This window comes from Cephus cinctus, unplaced genomic scaffold (genome assembly GCF_000341935.2).
Source record: "Cephus cinctus unplaced genomic scaffold, Ccin1 Ccin1_scaffold0129, whole genome shotgun sequence".
Taxonomy (NCBI): Eukaryota; Metazoa; Arthropoda; class Insecta; order Hymenoptera; family Cephidae; genus Cephus; species Cephus cinctus.
In genome coordinates this window covers 941273-968192 of record NW_014332862.1, presented here as the reverse complement: position 1 = coordinate 968192, position 26920 = coordinate 941273, and the positions used below count along the sequence as shown (strand labels likewise).

The 26920-nt window shown below is 36.6% G+C and overlaps 4 protein-coding genes across 18 annotated transcripts in view; 2 read left to right on the top strand and 2 right to left on the bottom strand.

Annotated features, from left to right (window-relative positions):
• Window positions 1-22: 22 nt before the first annotated feature.
• On the top strand, window positions 23-11458 carry LOC107262835 (EH domain-containing protein 3). Of its 4 annotated transcripts, none has more exons than XM_025080185.1 (8): window positions 4582-4795; window positions 4880-5091; window positions 5590-6097; window positions 6192-6505; window positions 6843-6951; window positions 7037-7355; window positions 8105-8275; window positions 8670-11458. In XM_025080185.1, exons 3-8 carry the CDS (start codon window positions 5612-5614, stop codon window positions 8873-8875), a joined length of 1605 nt encoding a protein of 534 aa, XP_024935953.1. In that variant the 5' UTR covers window positions 4582-4795; window positions 4880-5091; window positions 5590-5611; the 3' UTR covers window positions 8876-11458. The 4 variants fall into 4 exon arrangements, 3 of the variants coding, with proteins under 3 accessions (XP_024935953.1, XP_015584913.1, XP_024935954.1); XM_015729427.2 differs by having other exon boundaries at window positions 4603-4795; window positions 4880-5212; XM_025080186.1 differs by lacking the exons at window positions 4582-4795; window positions 4880-5091 and adding an exon at window positions 5254-5520.
• A 239-nt stretch (window positions 11459-11697) lies between these two features.
• On the bottom strand, window positions 11698-15912 carry LOC107262832 (dnaJ homolog subfamily C member 10). The gene is made up of 13 exons (XM_015729420.2): window positions 15801-15912; window positions 15524-15715; window positions 14916-15069; window positions 14620-14836; window positions 14320-14531; window positions 14015-14239; window positions 13689-13901; window positions 13458-13584; window positions 13162-13380; window positions 12814-13089; window positions 12464-12740; window positions 12182-12380; window positions 11698-12113 (listed from the first exon to the last, which is right to left on the bottom strand). Exons 2-13 carry the CDS (start codon window positions 15526-15528, stop codon window positions 11880-11882), a joined length of 2358 nt encoding a protein of 785 aa, XP_015584906.1. The 5' UTR covers window positions 15529-15715; window positions 15801-15912; the 3' UTR covers window positions 11698-11879.
• Window positions 15913-16044: 132 nt separating this feature from the next.
• LOC107262838 (PRKC apoptosis WT1 regulator protein) lies at window positions 16045-20857 on the top strand. Of its 9 annotated transcripts, none has more exons than XM_025080224.1 (9): window positions 16045-16440; window positions 16548-16604; window positions 16742-16890; window positions 17000-17126; window positions 17281-17404; window positions 17793-17900; window positions 18354-18394; window positions 18879-19032; window positions 19229-20857. In XM_025080224.1, the coding sequence occupies exons 3-9, from the start codon at window positions 16755-16757 to the stop codon at window positions 19412-19414; spliced, it is 876 nt and encodes a 291-aa protein (XP_024935992.1). In that variant the 5' UTR covers window positions 16045-16440; window positions 16548-16604; window positions 16742-16754; the 3' UTR covers window positions 19415-20857. The 9 variants fall into 9 exon arrangements, with proteins under 9 accessions (XP_024935992.1, XP_024935989.1, XP_024935991.1 ...); XM_025080221.1 differs by having other exon boundaries at window positions 16548-16654; XM_015729435.2 differs by having other exon boundaries at window positions 16059-16440; window positions 16548-16654; window positions 17308-17404.
• Window positions 20858-20999: 142 nt separating this feature from the next.
• LOC107262834 (dual specificity protein phosphatase 10) overlaps window positions 21000-26920 on the bottom strand; it is a 39711-nt gene continuing 33790 nt past the window's right edge. For all 4 annotated transcript variants that reach the window (XM_015729423.2, XM_025080200.1, XM_015729426.2 and 1 more), the window contains one exon: window positions 21000-24480. In XM_015729423.2, the coding sequence (XP_015584909.1) occupies window positions 24173-24480 (308 nt within the window). In that variant the 3' untranslated portion in view covers window positions 21000-24172. The remainder of the gene's footprint in view (window positions 24481-26920) is intronic.

The window sequence follows — 26920 nt, the reverse complement described above, 5'->3', positions numbered from 1 at the left end:
GTGAAACTAGGAATTATCCGGTGTATTGGAATGAGTATAATCAGACAAGACAACGTAGAATGGAGGATCTAATTGGATATCAAATTCCTGGCAGATTAAGTCCAACATCTTTAAAGCCAAAATCAGAAGTCAATGTTGATAGGAATGATTATCAAAAGATGACTAATTTTTCTAATTATTCAACTAAACTTAATGTTGATGTATCAGATGTTTCGAAGAATTTGGCTTGTACGACTAGGCAGAACAGAATTTCAGAGGGATTATCAATCCAAAGGAGTAGAAACTTGAAAAATTCTTTAATAGACGCAAAGACTCAAAAAAACGGTTGGGACTCACGATTATCAGACATACCATCTCAGGATCCAAGTTCCAATGACAATTTGAAGGATAGTTTATCTTTAAAATCTTCTTTACATTCTACCGCTGAGGAAAATATATCTATCAAAAATAAGAATCTTGAATCGCATGATATAAGGCGAGGTGAACCGGAAAAAAATGTAGAAATGAACGTAGAGGATGAGAAGATCGTCGATTCACTGAAAGTGAATGTAATTGATAGTAAAACAAACAGTAAGACGCAGAATCAAATCGCAGCGTCTAATGAATTATGTCTGGAAAAAAAGTTCTCTTTGACAGCAGAAAGTTGCTTCGATACGTTGCTAACCAGTTTAAGAGCCAAAATGAACACCCTAAATGCAGAGACGCATTTAAATGGTATAAAAATGTCGACATCAGTAATAACAGAGAAAGTAAAGAGGTCTTTGAGTTCTATGACTGATCCCAATGTAGATAATATTAACTGTACATTAGAAAAGTATAGTAAAACTGTGAAGGAATGTAAAACAAACTGTGAGGATATAAGGCCATCATTTTCAGAGAGAATTCAGGATATATGGCATGACAGTAGTAAAGTCTCATGGAATTCATTTTACAAGGAAGAGCCATTAAAGCTAATTTCTAACGAAAGAAAAGAACCAGCTAAAATGTCTATATTTGGATTAAAAAAACAAAGTAGCTTAGGTCGGTCAATTGGAGAATATGGTACTGCTATAAAACTAGCTAATATTTTAGAGGCAATGACTGAATTAAAGGCTGGAAAAAGTGCGTCACAAATATCCAGAACATTAGAAGAGCCACAATGGTTGTTACCTGATGAAATCAAATCCAAAATACATGTTGGAATACAATACTCTTCCAGTGCTTTAGCGATAGAGGATGAAAGATCTTACAGGAATGAGAAGTCTAAAAGATATGAAATATTTGATAACAAACTGGTGAATCTTTCTCATGAAACGCCCAGATCACTACAAATCTTTACAGAACACAGTATTTTACCAGTGTCAACAGTACAAATAAAACCTTTAACTCACCAAATTCAAAGTTTTGCTCAGTATCATCAATTATTTCCACACACGTTGGAAAGCTCTATGCTCTCTTCTGATTGCAGCGATCTTTCCAAAGAACACTCTATCACAATGAAAAGTCCTGTTATGCAAGATGCTACTGATGTGGCAATACCTGATTATAAATTGAAGAAGTATGAATGGTTATCACAGAATATAAAAGTACCACCATCAGGTAACTGCCAGATGCTTGTACAAGAAAATATATCGACTAGGATTCGTTCTTGGTTATTCAAAAAATTTCATCAGAAGAGGAGCAATGCTAATCTTCCAGTTGCTCAACGATTCAAACGAATAAGACCTCATGTGATCAATAGAAAAGTCTCCAACTTATTGAAGCACATTAAACGAAAAGGAAAACTTCGGAATGAATTGAAGGAAACTCACATTTTTGAAAAATTTCCAAAAAGGATGCCAATACCTCCAGTTAGGAAAAGGCGAAAACGTTTTAATACTTTAAATAAGCAAAGTGTTGATGCTGTACTAAAGAACGTTATACTTCCCAACAGTATCGACAATATAAAATCTATTAATAAAGAATGTGCCACTATGAATTCAACCTCAACAAACAATATTAATAACGAGAGTAACTTAGCTAAAAATATCACAGAAGAAACTCATGTCAGTTCCAGTCCTATTAATGTTACATCTAATAAATTATCTATCAAAGAATCAGTCATGAACTCAAGTTCTCAAAAAAATATAATGGATCAAGTAAAATGCATTAAAGAAACTGACTTATCAAATAATCAGAACACAGTACCAATACAATTGAATGTTAAGGATTCTTTCTCGTTACCTGACAAAAGTTATCTTAAATTTGAGACTGAAGTAACTGAAAAAATGTCATTCATGAACACAATGGATGATCTGAGGACTTCTAAATTAGAAATGAGACAAGATATAGATAAAATAAATTCTAGTTCAAGGATAACTAATAGTTCACCTAGGATTGCTGATTCATATAAGATTATCAAGGTCCCATTGAACAATTCTACAACTGATACAAATATAAACTGTACAATATCAGGATTAGATAATAAAAGAGCTTCCTTGGACAAAAAAGAATTTTACCGTAAAAAATATCAGTTTTTATCAAAGCAAATAATAAAGAAAAAGGAGTTATACTTGAAACCACCGGAAGTGGTAAACGTAGAGAGCAAGATATTGGTCGAAAAAAAGGAAAGGAATATAAATAGCATAATACAGGATAACGTAAATCACAAAAGTGGTAAAGAACAGTCTTCGTTTAAATACAAAAATGATCAAAACTCTTATAAAAGGACAAACAATGTAAAGTCTAAGTGCATTATTCAATCACTCAGTCTAATAAACGAGGTAGAACCGCTCAACGAAAAAATTGTTTCGTCTTTAAATTCTAATTCAAGAATATCTACAGATAATGTTACATCCTTGAATAAATCATATAGATCGGAAGTAACAAAAGTGCATTTAATCTCCTGCGGAAATGAGGTAAAAGATACACCACCGGAAATGAATAAAAATTTAATACCCATCAAAGAATACAAGATGGAGGATCAGAGTACGCAATCTTATGTCTCTTATAATAATAAGAAAAGAAATTTGCAAGCAAAAAGATCTTTGAGTAAAGTTGAAGTTAAAATACCGATAACTTCAATAAAAAGTCAAGATAAAGATTTATCGTACGGTAGCAGCAAAGTCGCCAATAATTTTGTGCAGCCATGCTTAGACAATAAAAACGAATCACAAAGAATTACGACCACTGATCCGTGTTCAATTTCCCAAGAAATTTCACAAAATAAACAAACAGAAAAAGCTTTCGCATCAAACGATTCACGGTCACCAGTTGCATCCAATAGTATCGCGACAAGAGTGAATAGACGTAATTTAAATGAGAATAAATTGATGTATTTGTCTCGTATAAAGAAAAAATTGGAAGAGAGTAGAAACACGAAACTTTCAATCACCAAGGAGATCAAGGCTGAATCAGATGTAGTTTTACAGATGAGTAATGACAATTGTACTACTACAGAGAAACGAAACAAATCTATTGGTTACGCTCTCTTAGAGGAAGGTCTCTGTGTTCCGGAGAATTCCGGATTTCTTGGCTCAACGAAAGGCAACATTAAAACTTCGAAAACACGCTCACAGTATAAAGCAACAAAAATTCTGGAACGTTTAATGCAAGTTAGTGAAAAAGTCGAAAGCACAATGGTCAAGAATTTAAGCAGCGAAAAAATAGAAAGTACAAAGTCAAAAGAAAAATCAAAATCGCGTTATGCACGAAGTGTCCTTTATTCTTCTGGGAGTTTAAAAAAAATACCACTCGATGATTTAGCAAGGAAAACCATAATGAAGTGTTCAAATACGAATCGGGAAATGTTAAACGATATAACACTTTCTGTAAAGTAATCAAAGTCAGAGGAAACTGGGTTTCTACTAGTTCAAGACCAAGCGCAGCTTTGAGCAAGGACTGTTAAATTGTAAAAGAATCGTTTAACCAGGATGTGTCCACGTGGCTTACGCAATGAATGACACTGAACAGTTTGCATATCATTACGTAATAACGCGAATCATTATCACGTGTCTGAATTTTACCATCCGTATTTTAACAAGAGAATTTCCAAATATTCATGCTTGGATTGATCAATGATAGTACGTCTGTAATAAATCATACGTTTCACAGTCTGGTGATCCAACTGTCTCTCGTTTTACTATGATAAAACCTTGTTTAACATTAAAAATTCAATTAGGTAGAGTAATTCTATATGGTACATTAGATTCGTCATGTGCAATCAGCTGCAAGTGTAACTAATTGTACTTATTTCAATTTATGGGTTTGTCCTTGGTAGCCTGCTGCTAATTATTTCCGTAATATAATTGTGACACTATATATTTTTTTAAAAATGAAATCGTACGAATAAGCCAGTTAGGTTTCCTCGAGTCTGAAAAAAATCTAAGTATCTCATCGCGTTCAAACTTCATTATGAATGAGTAAAAGTTTCTAGAAGTAGACCCGAGGTAGAAGAGGTCAGTGAAATATATGTCAAGAAAAACCTATGCTCCGTTCACACCGCAATATAACAAAAATCAGGCCAGTGAACCAAGTACGTGTAGTAAAATAAATTGAAATGCTCAATATCAGGAAATAGAATGCTAGTTTACAGAATGATTCACATTTAATTAAATTACCAGCATTCAACTGGCTTAGTTCTGTTCGTTCTATATGCATTATACATAAAACCTAAGTCCAAGTAATCTAGGCAACAGATAGGCAAGAAGAAAAATTCCAAAGTCAGTTATATCCTAACTTATTTTTGATAATCCGAGCAAATTGTACAAAGTTCGATTTTGCATCTTTGATATTGAAATTCCTATCAGCTGGCCAGCTGACTAATCTGTGACTATCCGTAAGTTGACGCCCAACGTTTAAGTAACGTCATTCTGATCGTTGCCACTTCTCTTTTTAACACGACCCATTCACATCTTGTCAGAATCCCAGTTGTTCGAGTGGTGTTCGTCGACGTCGACGGAACCTCGACTGGGAGTTTTGAGTGCGTGGGGCTAAACACGACAGAACACGACGGAACACGACGAGCCGATTGCCAGTATCGATGCTCTATCAGGCATTCTGCGTGTTGTATCAGGGAATCTGCCTGCTCGGCCTGCTCATATATCTCGTGCTTGTTCAGCACAATCCGTGAAGGTTCAGTGTACCACGATTTTCATCGATTCCTGTCACGTATTTATTGATAAGGAATTACCTATTGTTGAATCTTCTTTTGTGGGATTGATTACAACGCCGGCGATTCTCATCTTTAAATTTGGTGAATAGCAAACGTCATTTTAGTGAAAGTTTCTATGTTCATACGTTAGTTATTGGGTATCTCGCTTGTAGTATGTTGAGTATTTCTTGACATGCAATTTTTAGCAAAGTCGAGCAAGCATTAAGTTGACCAGCTGCTAAACCTACTTTTACATTTATTCATTTATATTATGAATATTTTCTTCAATGAGGTTATTCTGAGTAACATATTGACTTTGTAATTCACGTTTTCTCGTTTTGATAATGACTCTAAGCTTTATTATTGGTTTTATTACGTGCTTCTTAATAATTTGAAGTTTGTTATTTTTGGTGAGTTGGCATGTAGTGTATGTTGTGTTAGAAGAATTTTATTGTTAACAAAAAATGGATTTTCCTTAGGTGGAAAAACGACAGAGGCACAATGTTTAGTTGGTTGAATCGAGACGACAGTGTCAAACAAGATCTCTTTGAGAATGTCACAGAAGGTCTTAAGAAGATCTATAAGTCTAAACTGTTGCCATTGGAACAGCATTATCAGTTTCATGATTTTCATTCGCCACAACTCGATGATCCAGATTTCGATGCAAAACCAATGATTCTTCTTGTGGGTCAATACTCCACAGGAAAAACGACATTCATTAAATATCTATTAGAACGTGAATTCCCAGGAATTCGAATTGGCCCTGAGCCTACCACAGATAGATTCATTGCTGTGATGTACGATGAAAAGGAAGGTGTCATTCCAGGCAATGCCTTAGTTGTTGATCCAAATAAACAGTTTCGTCCTCTCTCAAAGTTTGGCAATGCCTTCTTAAATCGATTTCAATGCTCTACCGTTGCATCTCCAGTATTGAAAGGTATCTCCATAGTAGACACTCCTGGTATATTGTCAGGCGAGAAGCAGCGGGTATGTAGTAATATAATTTTTTAATTAAAATGTTATAATATCATTCAAATAATAAACTATTCCACATTATTAATGTATTCTCTTAATATCCTAGGTTGATAGAGGCTATGACTTCACTGGAGTGTTGGAATGGTTCGCTGAAAGGGTTGATAGAATAATCCTATTATTTGATGCTCACAAACTAGACATTTCTGATGAATTTCGACGATCGATAGAAGCTCTGCGTGGTCATGATGACAAAATTAGAATTGTTCTCAATAAAGCAGACATGATTGATCACCAGCAATTAATGCGCGTGTATGGAGCTCTTATGTGGTCTCTTGGAAAAGTTCTTCAGACTCCAGAAGTAGCACGCGTATACATTGGTTCATTCTGGGATCAGCCATTGAGATACGATGTAAATAGAAGGTAGGAAGTAAAATTTTTTTTATTTTAGAAATTTTCATGATCCTCGTGCACTGTATAAGTGGTTTCGAAGCAGTTTCTAATATTTACACAAATGATTACCTAGAATATAGGATACTAATACGTTCAATCAGCGAGATCATAATAACACTGTTTGCTTTATGTATTAACGATCTTGGACTTTAAACAAACTATTTTTCTTACATTTGCAACTAACGTGGGAAGTTCATAAGTATTACTATTGAAATTGCGACCATGATGATAACTATACCTATTAGTGATTACATTCATCTAACGAGTCTGGACTTCGTATCTATCGTAAAATATATTTCGCTCGTAGATTATTCGAGGACGAGGAGCAGGACCTCTTCAAAGATATGCAATCATTACCAAGAAATGCTGCGCTTAGAAAACTCAATGATTTAATAAAAAGAGCGCGACTTTCGAAGGTAAATATTTCCTATCATATATATTATTAATTTATATACTGAACATTTATTAAAATCAATACTCATGCTAATGTTCAACTTAAAGGTGCACGCGTACATAATCAGTGCATTGAGAAAGGATATGCCCAGTGTTTTTGGCAAGGAAGCTAAAAAGAAGGAGCTTATAAAAAATTTGGGCCAAATCTATGATCAGTTACAGCGCGAGCATCAGATTTCACCGGGTGATTTTCCAGACTTAAAGAAAATGCAAGAATGCTTGGCACACCATGATTTCACTAAATTCAATCCACTTAAACCGAGGTTACTTGAGATTGTCGACAAGATGCTTGCAGAGGATATTGCCAAGCTTATGGCAATGATACCACACGAAGAAACCACAACAGTGTCCGAGCCTCTCATCAAAGGTAAGTGTTTAAAATATTTATAATATTTATAAAATAATTATACAAGTAAACTAAACACTAAGATCTTTTATTGCAAAAGTCTTTTCATTAATAAGAGTTACCGTACATTCAATGACTCACTTTTAAAAAGGATCCTAGAAACGGTTAAAGTTCTACATCTCTTTCAAACGAATTAGCATGTCAAAGAAAATATATTAAGAACATAATATTGAAGGAATAAAGAATGTAGAATGATGAAACGCTTGATAAAAGTACTGACGTCTTCTTCGAATAAATTGCAATCTTCTCTGTGCTAACTACTATGCCAAGATTAAAACTAATTAAACATCCAGTACTGGTATACTAATCAAGTCTATATTTCTAGCGTCATGAACTATATTGTATCAGTCACGTTATCAGTGTCCCATTTTATAAACCTTATCTATCACGTCACAACATTTCTTAAAATCCTACACGTATCTAACTATAAAGTTAAACCAAGAATATTGATAAAACTAGACTATGTTATTAGAATGTTACAGAAAATAAGTAAGAACAGAAAATGAATAGCAAATGAAAAACAGTAGATACTTGTCTGTTTATGAGGCTTCTATAGTGACTCATGATTGCTGATACTATTTTATCTCTTTTACACTCATGCAAGATACTAAAGGCGCAGACTACAGCCAATTTCCTACGGAGTTTAACATTTTCAATAAGACTTAATCAGCTTGCTACAACAAATTGAGTAACTGAAATATGTTTGACAGGTGGTGCCTTCGAAGGAGTTGAGGATCAAGTCAGCCCCTTCGGTTACAAGAGGGGTGAAGGCATCGACGCAGGTGCTGGTGAACCTGAATGGATAGTCAACAAGGAAAGATATAAATATGATTCCATGTTCGAGAGTCTTGATCCATGCGATGGCAAGATCACTGGAGCTGGTAAGCGTAACATTCATTTTTATCTTAGCATTACACTTTTATGTTGCCTATCAAATGCAAATGTTCATAGCTATTAACTTCCCATGGGAATTGCAAGCTTTGAGTAGCGAACATTCAGTTGTTTCATTATATCTATATTTCATATCTTGATGAACCGTAACGACGGTCTGATAACTGTTGACTAACATTTGTTAGAAGCAAACAAGTAGGTGAATTGATAAGTAAATAGTGAAATGTTTGCGTTCGACTGATACTGTCGTATGATTAATTTTTTATTTTATACATTTCAAGAATCGTTGATTCCTGCTTTTTAGAAGCTTAATCAATATCAGCAATTTGTTCTACAAGTATAATACACTTTTATTTATTTCTACCTTGCTATTTCTACTTTCAGCTGCAAAATCGGAGATGGTCAAGTCGAAATTGCCAAATAGTGTTCTTGGAAAAATCTGGAAACTATCCGACATTGATAAAGATGGTCTTCTGGACGCTGATGAATTTGCTCTGGCGATGCATCTTATTAATGTGAAGCTCGAAGGATACGACTTACCTACGGAACTTCCGGATCATCTGGTTCCACCCTCGAAGCGTGACATATGAACATTCAAAATATTTATTTCCAATCATGAATGTCACGTCAGCCGCTTTTAGTTTTAATCCGCCAAATTGCTGATTATAGCTAAAAATTCAACTGACTCATTGCACAGGACGTATTCATAAATAAGATCAATTGACAGACTTGGGAATATACAGATCAATCACAGTATTTTATATTCAATTAATTATCTATTTCAGTGTCGAGCGACTGATATACAATTAAATTAAGTCAAATGTCATCTGTCGAGCACTACAGTAGATAATTAATTCTCAAAATACTACAACAAATTTTTTTACGACCATCAAAGACTTGTACAATCAGATACAAACGTAAGGAAAACAAAGTTCAGGATACCAACTACTTTAGAATCTAGCATAAAAGATTCTTGATACCGACAATGCATTTATGGGAATTTAGTATCAAAGTAATAAGGATCATTACTGACTGATCCACATCGTTAGGTATGAGTCAACCTATTTTTTTCTTAAAAAAAAAAGTAATTCAATGACCTACAAACTTGAAATAGCAAAATCTATCGCAGAAGGATATTTTGTAATTTCTTTATATGTGTAACTATGTTGATTAGAATAATTGTAATAATTTCAACATAATCTTATTAGTCAAATTGAAGATGGCGAGGTGCACTGGCGTGACTCTAAAAAAATTGGAGTAATCGCACTAACGTCTACCTACAAACGATTAGAGCTTGACTCCTGTTTTTCTTTTTTTTGTCAATTCTTATCATCATCTCACATATCTCGTTCGACAGAATCGTCAAGTGAAGTTACAATGCTAATAGCATGGCATAATTCCATAAATAGAACGACGAGCTAATTGAATTCTCCGGTATCTGTTACGTTATGTAAGTCCGATCGTACCTACGCACACGTGACGCGTCTACACGCATGCAAATTGTCAAGCACACGGGAAGTTCGTTAACTGCTAACTCCGATCACACAATTGAAATGAATAATGGCGCTGCTACAAAATTACCTTGTAGTATATCTTTGTATTACACAAATGCATCCTGCATATTCATAGACACTTGCGCAATCTTTGTTAAACATAACGCCATTGATGATTTATAATATTATTGAACATTGGAGGATTATACGTATAAGGATCGTTGATTTTGTTTTATTCGATCCGATGTACTTTTATTTTTATTTATTCCTTGGAAAAAAAGAACTTTCTTCGATCGTACGGAACTATTCTAAATTCCTTTTATCGATCCAATAGATCAAATTTGATTTTTAAATATTAAATTCGTTTTCGATATTACCGAATCTCGATATTACCATTTGTTTAGTTTTTCGAAACTTATGATCATTACGGCTTTTGCGATAATCATTCCTATTTAATTTTTCGTCGTTGATTCACATTCAGCTGCTTCTCGAAAGTATTGTAATAGATTTACTAAGTAGTAATGTTATTAATTATTGATCAAATCTTGAAAATTAGTTCTGGAATTGTTTGACTTTTAATCAATAGATGATTTATCGTCACGATTGATGCCTCTCGTACTACACCAACCAAAGATATAATTTACATTATTCTAACAAATTACAAGCAGAAATCCTAATTGCATCATTGGAATTTATATTCAGTTCTTATTGATTTTCCTTTGATTTCGGTTTGTAATTAATTATAACGAGAACATATTCTCTCTAACTCCATCGGGACTGTTCCTCCGTACTTTTGATATATATTATAAAAGAAAGGCAGTAGTGGGTCGACATGAAGGAAAACACAATTTATTTATTTATCGTTAATTAAGTACACGTTCGATAAGACAACGAGAAGAGCGGAGTTAAATCGAACGAACAATTGGATTACACCATTTTTCATTAGCACTGCCTCTGCACGACTTGACTGTATATGATATATCGATATATACATATATATCTATAAAAATATATTTATATAAAATTTTGCTTTTCTGTTATAATAGTAGAATAATCAGTTGATTCGTGTCGCGATCGAGATATTTTATTTTTCTCTCCAGAAAGAAAATCATGATCATTCTAAGATTTTTAAACGGCATTAATATCGAATTGAATACTTTACCTTTTTCAGGAAATTCGTAAATCTGTTTTCATTTATGTCTTTTCCTAGAGACGCTGGGTAAATGCGCGCGAAAAATTATATTTCTTCAATACATACTCTGATTGGTTCCTTCGATTTTCTACTCTTATCATCCAATTGATTGTACTGTAGGTACGGAATTTTCATATATTTTTTTACATAAAAGCTGTTATTTTCTTTACTTTGCTGTTGGTGCACGTTGTACAAATGCGTTAACTTTTATTGTACATCGATATGTATGATAGCATAGAAAATTGTCCTGGTAGATTACAAAGAAAATCGAAGGAGAGAAACGTAGAAACGATTTTAAATTGCAACAATTTTAAGGAAAAATTTATTGTACGTGAACATAATTGAAGAGTGGAACAACGGATAATTTTTAATGTTTTCATGAAAAAATTGTATAAATCATTTTATAAAGCCGTATATTTAAAGAAAAGAATATATATATATATTTCATATGTATATGAATTGTATTAAGTAAATTATGTTATTCGATATCAAACTGAATTCAATAGTCCAAGTTTAGTTTTTAACTGATGGCACTCCCTTAAAAAGATACATTCAGAATAATATTGTATTATCAGGCATTTGTAGGAAGGAACTTTTTATTTGTTTAAAATACAAAAGGCCTAGAAAAATGAGTATATTCTGGAATAACAATTTCAAATTTATCAGAGATTCAGTGAAATTATATTGTTATATGTTAAGTTATATGTTATCACAATATGTTATATTGTGATATGTTAAACTTAAACTTATCAATTTTTATGGAAAGTCAGATCGCTGTGCACTATTATACGACGCAAATTCAGATCTTATACAGTATCGTGTGTAAATTGAAAGACGCTAAAAAAAAGTAAAGTAAAAAATGACGTGGAACATTTTTATCGTGAATTAAGGCACCTAAGGAATTTATCATCAAAGCTCATCGCGGTTTCGATTACTTAGGGATTTTAAGAATAATAATACTTCGTCCTTTATAGTGTCTACTGTGGTTCCTTCGATTCGTTGGCCTTCATAAATATTATGATGACGATTCTGATTTGGGCTATAAATCATTAAAGTGGGGTATGCACGTACCCCAGAGCGCCCACAATGCTGCCTGTAATTGTCACAATTAACACGTGCAAATCGAACTTTTCCCTCGAGTAGCTGTAAGCAAATGAGCAATATAGAGAATAAATAAAAAGAGCCAGATAAATGATTAAACGTAAACACACCTGAGCAGCAACAGCAAAATGAGGCTCTAGCACTTGGCAATGGCCGCACCAAGGAGCAAAGAAATCAACAAGCCATACGTCGTCACCATTTAGGACTTCAGATTCAAAGGTGGTTGGATTCAAGTTCTCAACCTTCACTGGGAAAAATTGTACAATCCATCTTAGGACTGACAGTGCATCTCTTGCTCCGCTGTATAATCTAGGTTATGAAATACTGAGATTAAGGAATTGAATGACAGTCGATGGATATGGTAAAGGAAGAAGAATACAAAAGGTACTTACGCCACTGTACTCAATCCTTCGCTACCAATTGGATATAATCTAATTGTTGGATAACTACGAATACCCTGGGACCCACACAGTGCAGATTCTGCTTCGCAGTCAACACTGGCAATTTTAACAAAGGATAAGGCACGCAATGACTTTGCCACTGATGTCCATTCTGGAGCAAATTGTTGGCATGGACCACACCAAGGAGCAAAGTAATCGACTACCCATAGCAACTTTGCTTTCTTCTTACCAAGTCTTTGGTTAAAGTTTTTGGACGTTAGGCTTAACACTGAAGACGAGCGATGAGTCAATAAAAAAATAAAATGGTAAGCTTAATCGATTATGAATATTATTAAAATTACCTGAAGGATTTCTTGCCTCGTTAATAAATTGTATAATATTTGGCGCCGTTTTTTCCACGGTAAATTGATGCGTGTTACTGCCGTTTATTAACATGGCCGTTGGATAAGAACGTATATTGTATTGTCGACATATTCCAGAGTGAACTGTACAGTCTACAGTACCAAAATGGATGACAGATGGGTCAAATTCTAAAGAAGCTTTCCGTAGTTCTGGTAGAAACTTTAAACAAGGTGGACACCATGGTGCGTACCAGTCTACAAACCATGCTTCATTACCTGTAATTAAGGATCAGTAGTTATCATTTCCAATTTTAATTTTAAAGTCACTTAAAGTCGGTCTATCGTTACCATTATTTCTTTTTAAGATAGAGACTATCTTTTCTGCTGACAAAGCCCAAACATTCTTTGCTTTTATACTGTGTTCGGCAAATTTTGCAATATCATTAATTGTATTTTTTCCATGACTTAATTCAAAAGCTCCACCTGGCTTAAGTACACCCCACATCGGATAGTGGTTTACATTGAGATCGTTGCAAAGATCTGAATATCTACCACAATGTATTTTGCCTGTAATGATAAATGAATATTTTTTATCTTCGTTCATAAGGAACTTGTATATTAGATAACTGATAAAATTCTCTTACCTAAATTGATATCGTGCACGATACTGGGAAGTTTTTTTAATTGCAAATCTAATTCGGTCGCGTGGCCAATATAAAAGCAAATGAGCCAGCCAACATCTGACTCAGATTCAAGACGTTTTTTAATATCCTGCGTAAATCATTGTTAATAAATTTCATAAAGTGACAAAGACCAGTTTTCAAATATATAGGAAATACGGTAGGAAACTGGTAGGAAAATTATTTAAACTGTACCTGGAATTCATCGCTACTGACATCTTGAGGTTCTGGTAATTGCTCTAAGACTTTTTGAACAAGAGTATTGACATCGTCCTCGTAATCGAGGAATACCGGGGTCCAGGAATTGTCACTGTTCACTGGTAAGTAAACAGCAGCGGTGTCCTGCGAAAGTGTATCTTCGCAATGGTCCTCTTCGCATAAGAATATTCGTACATTTATCATCTTGTCCTGGGCGATTATAAAAAAAAAAAAAAGAATATGATCGAATGTTCATAGTATGAACAAATAGAAAAATAATATAAATATTTATACAAGTGGACAATGAGCATAATCATATTTACAAATATTGCAGCTATTTTTAACCGCTCATCAGGTGTGTAACAATTCCGTTGAGTGCCACAGGTAAATATAAGAGTTGGTCGATTGGTTTTTTCTGTTCCACGTAAAAGAACGTTCCAAACATTGTTATTTATTTCTCGAATATTAGCTTCTAGTCTGTCCAAAACAAAGCGCATGATAGCTGAATGAGTTTTCTCATTGGTATATCTAATACCATGTTGCGAATTCTGAAAAGAAATGATTGGTTTATGTTCGTAGTGCAATATTTAAATGACATAGTAATATGCGGTTTGCAATTTATTGGTACCTTTGGGTAATGAAGAATGGTAGGATACGAGCGTATGCCAACTTGACTACAAATATTCCAGTCGTCCTCGCAATTCACAGCTCCAACCCTTATTACTCCTTCTAAATCTTTAGCAATCTTTCGCCAAACTGGTGCTAAAGTATGACAGTGACTACACATTGGAGAATAAAAATTGACCAGCCACATTTTTTCAGAATTGGTGACACTGTCAACTGAAATAATTTGTTGGTATCGTATGAGCGATATTAATATGTGATAACAGAAATAGAGATCAGCCTTGGCATTAATGGTGGTACTCACAATAATCATTTCTGTTCAGAGTTATCACTTCAGGATCATCATCATAAATACCAAAATTATTTTGATAATAATTCCAGGAATGGTACTGTCTTTGTTTATTTGTGCCATCGAGACCCTCTTCGCCATAAAGATCATATTTCTTTTTTAAATCAGGATCTTTTAAAACTTCATACACTGTCGTAAGCTTTACAAATCTTTCGTGTGCTTTAGGATCATCCTGAACATATGAAAACCATATTATCTAAATGCTTTAGACGATTAAAATAAAATGTTATCTATATCTACTTAAAGTATACTTTATTTTTATCAGGATGATGAGTAACAGCTAGTTTTTTAAATGCTTTTCTTATTTCTCTTTCATTAGCATCTCTTTTAATACCCAATAGCTCATAATAATCTTCAGCCGATGAGAGCGCAATTATCAGTAACAATAATAAAGTTCTCCAATACCTGAAAAAACAAAGTTGATCATAATAACAAAAAAGCATAGTTACAATTGTAAAGCCACAATCAGTAATACTAGAAGATGTTTTTGCACTACTTAACTCGCTCTATATGAATGTGCCCCAAAATTAGACTAAATGAAGCAATAAGTACAAAAACTGATGTAGCATATTCTCATGAAAATCACGTAAAAAAAAAAAGAAATAAAGATTACACAGATAATAAGCCGGCATCGTACTACATGTACATATGAGTACAAAAAAGCAGCTAGAAAGCAATTTACTAAATGGGTTTCAACCGAGTGTCAAGAAATTAAGAAAGTACCTGAAAAGTGTATTTGGAGATTAATTTTATGAAATTATCCTAAATATTTGTTGCTTATACTGATAATTGACAGTCGTCACGTGAACAAGCCATTCGTGGATTATATTGGATGCACCAAGAGTTCTTAGGTACTTACATCATTTTCTTCGTTTCCAGACAATCTACAAAATTCTATGTTCCGACTTGTTATCGGTTCTTTATCTTTAATTTTTTTATGTGCGGTTCCACCATGTTCATCATCAGCCGCCCACTACATGGATCTACAGATTTACCATTCGTCCCCTATTTGGAGTAGAAGCCTGAGATACGAAGCATCACCTAGCCTTACCTAAAAAAAAAGGACCTTCACTGTTACTAACCAAACATTACACAGTATTTTAAAGATGATTATTTTATTGAAAAGTATTAAATACATCTATTTTGAAATTTCTACAGTTAGTTTTATTTCAATCGTACACAAAATTCGAACTTTCTTTAGCAGTATTCTCTTTCGCTTATTTCCCGATACTCAATATTTAACGAATCTTACGGAGATGAGTCAAAAATAGTGACATAACTTATTAATAATTTAAATAATTGAGAAGTTATGTCAATACAAAATATCGTGAAAGTCGGAATTGAATTTTTTGAGTTTATTCGTTATAGTATACAAAATATTTGTTCGCTTCACGAATATCCATTTGTCTTTCGGAAGAAATTTTAGAGAATGTCATATTAGAGAAAGGAAATTGTAAAAAATGGCGGTAATATTCTGGACATGAAAGTTTAAATAAAAAAGCAGGGGTGGTGGATTCGATGGAAATGAATTGTCGAAAATTTGGCAGAATAAAAATTTCGTTCATAGAAACTGTCCTTTAATGCGCGTGTTCCAAGATCAATATGCCTCTCTCTATCTATATACTGTGTAGTTGTCGCGGACTGTACGTGTTTATGACCGACCAACGGTTGACAGCTGTCAATTGAGCATAAGTCCGTAGTGAGTCACGACGCCTGTCACTTCTCCACACTTCTCCTGTTCTTCGGTAGAAGAAAGAAAACTTTGTGGCCGCATAGGTAACCTGAATCGAAAGTATAACGCTTGCAGTCACGCGATCGGCATCCTCACCGCCTTGCACTCACTCCTAGTGTGAAAACGATTCATGCTTTGTGCCCTCCTTTAGAATCTCAACCGAAAGCATACGTCTTTCGATCGAGAATTAAACGTCGGTCAACAACAGGTATCGCACCACATCACCTACCCCTTTGTTCAGATGTCCAGGTATTTTTTGTAAGAATGCCTTTTATTTTATTTGCACTCACCTTCTCATGCTCATTGATGCCACACTTGATTTATCGCTTTGTATCTGTATTTCAGCGACATCGCCGGCATGGCATCCAGTTCTGTCAGCCAGGAAGATTTTGATAATGATTTCGAACTCACCTCACGTAGATCCAGGATCAGAACAGCACGGGCACGTGTGGTACCACCCAGAGCTGGAGACGTGTCTTCCATTAATTTTCAAAGTAAGTAATTATTTTTATTTTTTATTTTTATTTTATTTTAGGTTTTTGGACTCTAGCACAATCGATTAGTTGTACGGTTATGAAAGTAAGTAATATTAATGGTTTTCAGAAAATGCAGCTGAGGAGGAAGCTCAAGGTGTGTGCGATTCCAGTTCCAATTGTGTTCTGTTACCAGAACATGATGTGCAACAAAATAAACCTATTATGAGAAAACAAGATAAGCGAGTAGCTGGTCGGTAAGTGAGATATGTAGTGTCAATTTGTCCAACAGGTAATTCACATGATCAAAAGAGTGTTGCGAATAGTATCGAACTGCAGTTCTTTGCTTGTTAGGAAATTTGTGATTACTTGACATTGTAGCCTTCTAATAGTTTGTGGATTTGGTTCTAGTTTCTTTAGTGTATCCTGTTTGCGCAGGCCAACACACATAAACAAGGGAAAGCAGCAACGGGATAGAAGAAAGCTCAGGGAAAAGAGACGCAGCACAGGAGTAGTACATTTGCCATCTACAGAGGTGAGTTGCATACATTTCAGGTGAATGTTTGGTATGGAGAATTTTGCATGACCTTTCATTACACGATAGCATGTGCATTAAGTTACTTTCATAAGTTGCCACGACTTACAACTATTCCAATTGAATAAGCACTGTCAATATTCCTTAATTATTTTAGCATATTTTCCATTAACCAAAAGAAAAACTGTACTCTTTCTGAACGTACTTAATTATCTAGTTCTCGTAAGGTTTCAGATGATCCTAAGATTGATACGCTTTTATCATTTTAACTGGACCTACTATAATTAGTACTATCTTTTCTGCTACGCTGGGACATTTATTAATTCATCCATCGATGATCATTTGGCTGTAGTCAGAACGTAATTCTTATAATTATTTGGATGCATAGAGCACCGGAGGTAGTACGGGAGAAGACGAGGAAGAATTGAGCGGTACTTGTCTTGAAACGAAGCACAATACGCACCATAACGAGTTCCTTGATCACGAACTCATCGAAGTAAGTCCAATCAATAGATAAATCTACGTTATAGAGTCAATGATAATACGGATGATCATAAGCCGGTATAAAATATTTAAATACAAATTAGTTTAAAGAAAGCCTGCTTAATACTTTTTCACTCGCCTTTTGAACAAAGGTCATACAGGTTAAAGGGAATACAGTTGTTTTTTTCGTTTACTTTCAAAATTCAAAACGACACGTCCCATTAAAAACTGATAAACTGATAAACCAAATTAGTTAAGCATGTTTACGAAAGATATCAGAAATAGTAAGAGAGGAATGTTGCCCACTTTGCTATTTTCTAACACGTTGTTATATGCCCTTTGTAGTACCTCTACGAAATATTTATCCCTAAATTAAGACAATGTATTATACAAATTTGTCCAATCACTTTTATTTTCTAATCGTTCATATGGATATACGTACAATGTAAATTTCTCTATGTTTCAGGAAAGGGCAACGAAGGTTTACGCTCAGAGAAGAAACAAAAGGTAATGATACTTGTTTCCATGATGAGTCATGAATGCTACTTCATTAGTGCTAACAATTGCATGACAAATTCTTTATCATTTTTAGGCACTACCGTAGTTCGTACAGGTGATGTACAATTAGACACTGCTTGTAAGTGCACCAATGTACTCTTCAAAGAGTACAGTTAGATAAAACCTGTACAAAGAACGGTAGTGCTGTGTATTTGATTTAGAAAAAAACAAGAAAAAGAAAATCCTGCGTGCACATTCATATTTATGGGAATGTCTATGTAAAAAATTGTAGCAAACATAGAACCATATAGACCCATGATAAAGATTTCAAAAATAGAAAGATATATAGCATACCTCAAGAGGCACAGACATAGGGTAGCTTATCTATGTTAATCTTTAACTTTATTTCGTTCTGCTTTAGAACTTTTTGTTTTGACTCGTTCAACAGTAGAGTTTTTTTTCTTTGGTATGTGATTCCTATATTTTATTTCAGTCACTCAGATCTAGAAGCCGATGACGAGGAGTTTGACTCACTGAATCAATCCGACAGTGTGAATCAATCAGATCATGGAAATCATGAGCCACAGTCAACTTCGACTGTCAATAGACCTAGGTTGCCTACCCCGACCGGAGATAACCCCCACGAAGTAAGTCTTTCTCTTGATAGATGATAAAACATGCATTTTATACCGTCAATATTTTCTGGTCTAATCAGTTAACTCATCCGATTCTGTAGTTTCATCTTGGATATAATACGAGTCAAAACTACATCTTAAGAAATGAGTTCTCTGATAGCTTAAATTATCTAAACTTTCAATCTTATATCAATAATAATAATTACAGCTGATAGAGCGAGCACAAGAGGAAAATAGAAGATTGTTATCGCTACTCGAGGATCGGGATCATAAGATAATGGCTTTGGAGGCGCGTCTTCTTCAGCAGCAGCACGAAATGGCCCTGGAGCGCGAACGGCTTCGCGAAGAGAATGCAGCTCTCATAAGAGCAATGGCAGCTTTGGCGAGTAACTGAAAGAATCGAGTAAGAATTTGCATAGCTATAAAACTTATCCTGTTACCCTGCTGCCAGAGCCTCCCCCTCTCACTAGATTTTCTTGTGGGTTCACAATTAACAAGCTATATTATATTAGTTAATCGATTATCGAATTACTTATTAATCTTAAGAAGAATATCGATAAATACGGAGACTTTGAATTACTGTCATTTCAAACAATTATTGTATCGCCAGTGCTATTCGAGCAAAATGCTGAACAGGTTAGAAATAATATTAGGTGTGCAAAAATCAAATTTGTTCCCTGCCAGACAATATTTATCATTGTAATTCAAAGATTGTTCGGTGTGAAGATATCTTTTCTTTTGAACTGGCTTCTTTTTTTTCCACTGACGCAACGACACTTCCGTTTTACACCGGATACACTAAACTATGAATTTTGGTCTTGGTCGTTTAGTAGTGTTTATTCCCTTGTGTCATGCTGGAATGTTAAATTGAACAGTAATGAAAAAAATTCTATATGTATTAAGACGATAGTGCAACTTTGTTATATGACTAGTTACGATTACAAGTAGAGCACACTGGCCAGGATCGTTGTTACGTCGCTATAATTCACGTTTCAGAGTACTATAGGTACTGGTTATAGTAATACAAATCAAGGAGCTTAATTACTTGTGCTAATGAGAAAACATGTCTTACGGTGCTTCTGGATACATCAACCCAAAAGAATTACTTCGATTCACTTGAATCTTGGATGCATCGATGCAGCAGTTGATCTCAGTATTCCATGAAAACATGGAATAATTTTAACTTCCAGCAAGACAAGCCAACTAATAACCAATCAATTATCCGATAAGTGAGATATATTTTATGATTAAAAGGTTAGCAGCAAAAAATACATACTATTTTGCAAATATTATTTGTAATCAGGTTTGAAAAGGATGAATCGTTTATTGGCAAAATCTACACTCAATCCAATGCACGTATGTTAGTAAACAGATAACTGAAGAAAACACAGAGGAAGATACTGTATGTGAATTAGCAAAAACAAGATAACGTAACTGTAACATATTATATATTGAATATGTAAAGAGACTCATCTTCATGAACGAAGGCTAAAAGTGGCTTGCGATATAACATTATCTTTAGTTACTATTAGTTGTTACTGCGATTAATTCACGTTTAATTAATAAAAAGGCAGCGAGAGAGACTGAGAATAAAGAAATGGATAAGAGTGCGTATGATTGCCTTTTGCTTTTTCGTTTTTGGTCAGGAATGAATGTAGGACTTGAATGACTGAATAGGCATACGATGGAAGGGGTGAGAGAAAATCAAAAATTCTTTTATTTACGTTTTTCAATGGCAGCATATGCACAATCAATTATTATTATTATTATTATTATTATTACTATTATTATTGTGAGTAGTCGATAAAGAGCAAATAAAGATACAATTTCGATTCAAGTATAGCTGTAAAATATTTATTTAATAAATTTTCCAATATCCACTTACCTCATAAAACAATTGATTCCAGCATCTTAATTGTCCTTGTTAAAATTTCAATATGAACTGTAATGATATAATAATAATAAATATACAAATTGAATTTGGAGATTGCGTTTTTTTTTATTCATAAAATAACTAAATAAATTTTGATATAGTACAATACTCGCGTTCACTTACGCATAGTTATACAATATGTTACTCCTACATCATTCGCTACACGCAACTATATATTACAAAATCGTTGGGATCCGATTAGCGTTCTCATATATATTCAGGCGCGCCTGTACGGTGCAAACCTCCTCATTCTAAATTGAGAAAAGAAAACTCAAAGGAAAAAAGTTATACGTGTTAGATCATCGCTTGAAGTACACCTCACGGTACTCTCTCTCAAAAAAAAAAAAAAAAAAAAACATACTATATGCGTCCGACATCAAAGTACAAGATTGTCCAGTCATTAAGGCAGTTTCTTATGTACTCATTAACAAATGAGGAGGCATACTTATATATAGTTATAGGCACACTTATATACAGGCATCCGCATGACGCAACAGGTACTGCACGCCTCTAATCCGTTCAAAACCACCGAATTAAAATTTGTGACCGAAGCCAACAGAAGATCTCGCCCCCCACTTTGAATGAACTTTAAAAAAAAATGTCCCCCAGTATTTAGTATTAAGGCCTGTACACAAGGACACACGCACACTGGTCCTTAGTAGGGGTATCCCTTAATAATAAAACTTATTTACATGTTCGCTCGATTACCACCCCATATAGTCATTGTGCATTGGTTATTTTCTCTTGTTCCTAACGATCGAGAAGGGATGAGACGCTTTTTATCAGGCACGCTATATGCATATAGACGATAATAATAAAGCTACAGCATCCCTGCGTCTCGAGGCATCTGGAGCTTTGAGAGAGATAGATCCCTTAGGAAGACATCTCATGGCGTACTCCACCTTCGCTTTAAGTTACCTTTCCTTTTATTTTACGTATCCTGGCGTCAAGTCCAATTTTCAAATCTCATCTAGAGAGAAGTGAAAGGGGGATATCAACACCGCATTGTCTCTTGATATGTACCGTTTCCTTATCATTTCCATTACCGTTTCATTTATGAGAGAGAACAAGACGAGTTCGAAGGAACTTTGATTAGTCACACCGACTTCATACGGCATAGCCGTATACCATACTGTATCTCCTTAGAGTACTCAGAGACAGAGTAGTAGACCGTTTCCATTAAAATAAATCGCCCACGTATTTATAACGTTTTCCTTCACACACTTATTGTCGATAGTTGCGAGTTACGAAAATATTAAACGAAACGAATAAGACGAGCTTTTCATACGTAAACTTCGCACTCTTGATCCTCGCGCACGCTTGTCACATTCGCCACTGTATTTTGTTTACAGTTTTACGATAATTTACATACAGCCATTTCATACTGATTAATCGAAATCAACTGGAGAAAACAAATCAACAATTTCTTTGCGTATAAGCTAAGTTTGTTTACGACAGTAATGAAATCCCAAAGAAAATTCTTTAACAAGCAACTACGAGGGACAATTTAATCGAATGACATTCGTTTATTCGACACGCGACATTATTTCGTTCTACGTCGAAGCCTCGAGAAAGAAAGCGTAGAATTCTCGAGACACTTTTAAGGTGCACGTGAGACGAAAAAAAAAAAAAAAAAACATAAAAACATAAAAATCCGATATATCCCCGGTGCGCTTTCTCCTTCGTTATTTGAATTCGCCGCTCTTTTCACTTTTTCTTTTGTCCTTTAAACGAACCAACAATTAGGCTGACAACCGATACGCGAGTAATTTTTTCCACATTTCTCATCGCATTCTCCTTATCATTTCTCTTTATCAGCTTTTTCTCCCTTTATCAATTCCGGTTCTCTATAGATATATCGTAGCTTGTATCCTAACCCAACACACACATTGTATCCCAACAAAACGACTAGATCACGACGGTTGGATCACAACCGGATCCTTAAATGCTAAAGTTCCTTAGAATCTAATTATATCTCTAACGATATATTATATTCATCATACATTATAAACCACCGTGGGGCTACTAGATTTGTGTCGCACGACTTATCCACGCTATACATACAGTTAAAAAATACAGATACGACCTAAGAACGGCTAACGCAAACGATAAAACGTACCGCGTCGCGAGACTATTTTCCTTTTTTTTTGTTTTTCCAAAACTTTTATCTTTCCCATCCACAACTAAACGATCATGCCCCCGACATAAATCAAAATGAGTTATCCCTGATCAACGACACCCCGGGCGTCCCTCTGATCCGGTTGTCAATAATCATCCACCTCAAATCGAATAAAACGTTCGGTAAGCTGAACCCGCGGACATATCGACTGTCTCTCGTCGCATTACCAAATTGCAAAACAAATTGCTTGCGTTTGTCCAACATTAGTCCATCGCACTCTGCTCGACGCCATTTTTATCCATGACACAACGAATATCCTAAGTACACAAGATTTCACTATTTCCGCAAGCCGCAATAAATAAAAAAGTGTCTCGACGCGAGGGCGCGCGCGCGCGTCATCAGGAAGAACTAGTATAAAAGTTTGAATTAAATGAAAATGTATGCACGACGGCGGCGCAACGAATAAACTGTTCGATTAACGAAACCGACATCAGCGGACAGTTCAAATCCCAACAAAGGCATATCGATAATCGATATTCATATCGCTCGTGATCAGTTTCGATCATCTCCTGCGTCATTGACGGTTAAATCGAGGACAACTTCATTCCGCTAACTCATATTCATTAATCGGATGATTTTTATTCTTCCAAAGTTCGCGCGCATGCGCACCACTCCTTTATTTACACTCTCCTTCTTCATTCTCCCATTTCCCCCCCTCTCTCTTTCTCTCTCGCCCCTTGCCTTACACTCTAATTTTTTTTGTAAACTCTCTCATTCTCTCTCGTTCGTCATCTCTTCTTGACGCGCGTCACACAACACATCTGTCACTGATTCTTATTGATTTGTATAATCGGTAAGCGTGCGCGCGCGCGCGCGCATAACAAGTTAAGGGTATTAATATTACCGTGTATGCACGTGACGATCAGCCTTTACGATTCTGGCGATTTGACCAAGGCACGTTAAAACGTAGTCGGTATTATCCGCAAATAGGTTAGGATATGTGTACTTTGATTTCCGAGGGATTTCTTGTCGCTTCCCACGACGACGACGACGACGACGACAGGTACAGAGAATCCCTCTCGAAAACTTTGTATTTAACCTCAAACACTGCATCCAGAAGTGACTTCCTCGTTATTCTGTCGCCAGCGGCACTGATGACACCCCTTAGGCTCATCCTGGGGCGCAGCGACACCACCAGCCGCCCTCAGGCCCTGTTCCAGTTCCAGCAACTGACCCATGAAGTTCAGGTTAGGGCTGATAATGGGTCGTGCGTTCTTTACAAGTTTGTACGCCTCGACCATCGAGAGACCCTTGTGCCGCATAATGTAGGCGATGGCGATGGTGGCGCTGCGGGAGACACCGGCTTGACAATGTACCAGCACACTGCTGCCTGCTTTCCGGGCTTCCTCTGTAACAACAAAAGACACAAAAAATAAGAATCTACATCGACAAGATCGGAACAAGAAAAACAAAGCTCCCGAGTTACGTGTCGGACGGTCAAATTAATCGTCCAAGATACAACCAAGTATAAATTCCAATGACATTGCTCCAGGACACGCCTGGCACTCCTCTTCCTGCTGACCCATAAGATCCGACAATTCACCAGCTAGTGCATTAACAGCGTTACAACGAGCAAACGAGTCGTTCCTCGTCTAACCCAAACAGGCGATCCAGTTACGTAACACATGGGGGACGCTATCGTATCACCAGTGACTCACTGGTGCGCCCGGATCCTATGCAGTTACGAACTTCTCAGCGACTCCACGTTTCTGACCTGGCTGACCGTTACACTACAGTACTCTACCACCTAATACGCAAAAGCAAGTCTTTCTCCTCTGGTCCAGGTAGACCCGGTGGTACCAAACAACCCCAATTGAATCTCGAGACAATCGTTATCACCCTTTGGCCAAAGGCGAGTTAACATTTCCATTTCGAGCCCTCCCCGACGTCCCGTTCAGACCGCCGCGTCAACCGATAAGGAAGCTGTGCCTCCTTGCGCAAGGGTCAACACTTCCTCGTATCAGAAATACAAATTTCATAATATTACAAGTCGTATCGATGACGCGTCGAAAGCTTCTGGGGCAGTTGCGCAATAGCAAAGACAAATTATGAGTCCCGAGGAGTCACGGTCAGACGGCCTAAGAGAGAAGGAAGCGGGGAAAAAAAATGAAAACAAATTCCATAGAGCGTCCGTTGATTACGTGTCTTCTGCATGCACACCAGACCAGCATCACCTTGATCTCCGGCGAGGCCGATGATCCGGGAACCCCGTAAACGCGTACAGACACAACGCGCACGAACAAATCAGAGGAGAGTGAATCAACGGCTGTTAATAGCCGGTTAGGTGCCTAGTCACATTGTGTAGGAGCTAGAGATTAGGGAGGGACAGACGGAGGGGGACTAGTGAAGAATGGATGTGAGAGAGAGAGAGAGAGAGATAGATACAAAGGGCGCTTTTTCGAGTGGGCAAAGCAATGTGTCGGTTAACGAGTGCGTATGAGCATCTGGTGTGAGTCAGAAGCCACAAGGGGGATTAACGTGTAACAGAGTAAAACAGGAATAACTGCTGCGTGCGACAGAAAGAGGAGAAAGAGAAGCAGAAGATGCACACGCTGGTTGACGTTTGGCAGACACCTCGAGAGTGAGGTTAGGTGGCGTGACGGGAGGCTGATGTAGCAACGAATAGACATTTTTTAATTTACTAGAAAGAATTCGACCAGACTGAGCGAGGACTTTGTCCCGCGAGATCGGGGTGGACTTGGGTGACTTACGAAATCAAGAGGTTATGTTTACGTGCCGTTAGCCACCATTCGCTCTTTTACCGAACTCCGTAGAGTCGTTTTTTTTTTGCAGTCCTCGTAATGTCAAGGACTGCGAAAACCGTGACCGTTATTGGTGAAGGGGACACACACACGTGTGGCAGTGTCATTCGTGCAAATCGTGACAGAAGCAGATAAACACAACGGAGTCCACGTCACCGCTATCCTTTTCCACGCGATACGTGCTCGTGGTACGACGGAAACGGGGTGTAACCAGCCGTTTCCGGTGGACCATTCACTGGTTATACAGAGAGAGGAGAAGACGAAGGCTTCCCATTCATGAGAGCGTGAGTCGCATGCGTGCGCACCGGTAGAAGCGACAGAGGGGCAGAGGGGAAGAAGGTAGAGACTTACATACGTGCGTATGGCTTTTTTTTTTTCAACGTGCCAGCTCAGACGAATCGTCGTGTCGGTGGCTTGTATATTTATTCGCACAGGATGACTGTGCGCGTACCCTAACGTATGGGGAACAGGCGTTAGGGGATTCAGTGGACTGAGTTAGGGGGAAACCGAGACACCCTTATTCTTGGTGGCATTTGCCCCGTAGGGGACGAGTATGCGCAACTGGTGGAATGCCAGCGCACACTTGTACCTGGGTGCAAACGTGGTGCCCTGGTGTGCCATGGTTTGGCGGTGCTTCCTGTGCTTCCCACGGTATACGACCGAAAACCCCCTAACCGTTAAAACACACAAGCCCCCCCCCCTTCCAGCCCTCATCTGGGATCAATCCAAACGACCAGGCAAGACAAGACGTTCTACCTTCCTGAAGGTAGCTACGGGTACAATGTGTAGGTATACGGGGAACATGAAGTTGGTCACGAGTTGGTCCGATCCGATCTCAGGCAAGTGAGAATGAAACGTGTCAGGAGCTTTGCTGCTCCATTCCATCTTTGGTAGGGATGACACGGCTTGCCCGTTAAAACAATTCGTGTTAGTCATCGGCAGTCTGCGTCGGAGAGACTGGTGGCCCAGAGGTAAGGAGACGAATACGAATCTGCATTCTGAGAGAGTGACCTGAAAAGAGGGGGG

Coding starts and splice junctions, on each gene's coding strand:
- LOC107262835 (XM_025080185.1), top strand. CDS start 5,612: ATGTTTAGTTGGTTGAATCGAGACGACAGTGTCAAACAAGATCTCTTT. Junction 6,506..6,842: donor AGATACGATGTAAATAGAAG/GTAGGAAGTAAA, acceptor TTTCGCTCGTAG/ATTATTCGAGGACGAGGAGC. Junction 8,276..8,669: donor TGGCAAGATCACTGGAGCTG/GTAAGCGTAACA, acceptor TTCTACTTTCAG/CTGCAAAATCGGAGATGGTC.
- LOC107262832 (XM_015729420.2), bottom strand. Junction 14,837..14,915: donor ATCATCCTGATAAAAATAAA/GTATACTTTAAG, acceptor TCATATGTTCAG/GATGATCCTAAAGCACACGA. Junction 12,741..12,813: donor CGAGGCAAGAAATCCTTCAG/GTAATTTTAATA, acceptor GCTCGTCTTCAG/TGTTAAGCCTAACGTCCAAA.
- LOC107262838 (XM_025080221.1), top strand. Junction 17,127..17,280: donor GATAAGCGAGTAGCTGGTCG/GTAAGTGAGATA, acceptor ATTTGGTTCTAG/TTTCTTTAGTGTATCCTGTT. Junction 18,395..18,878: donor GCTCAGAGAAGAAACAAAAG/GTAATGATACTT, acceptor ATTTTATTTCAG/TCACTCAGATCTAGAAGCCG.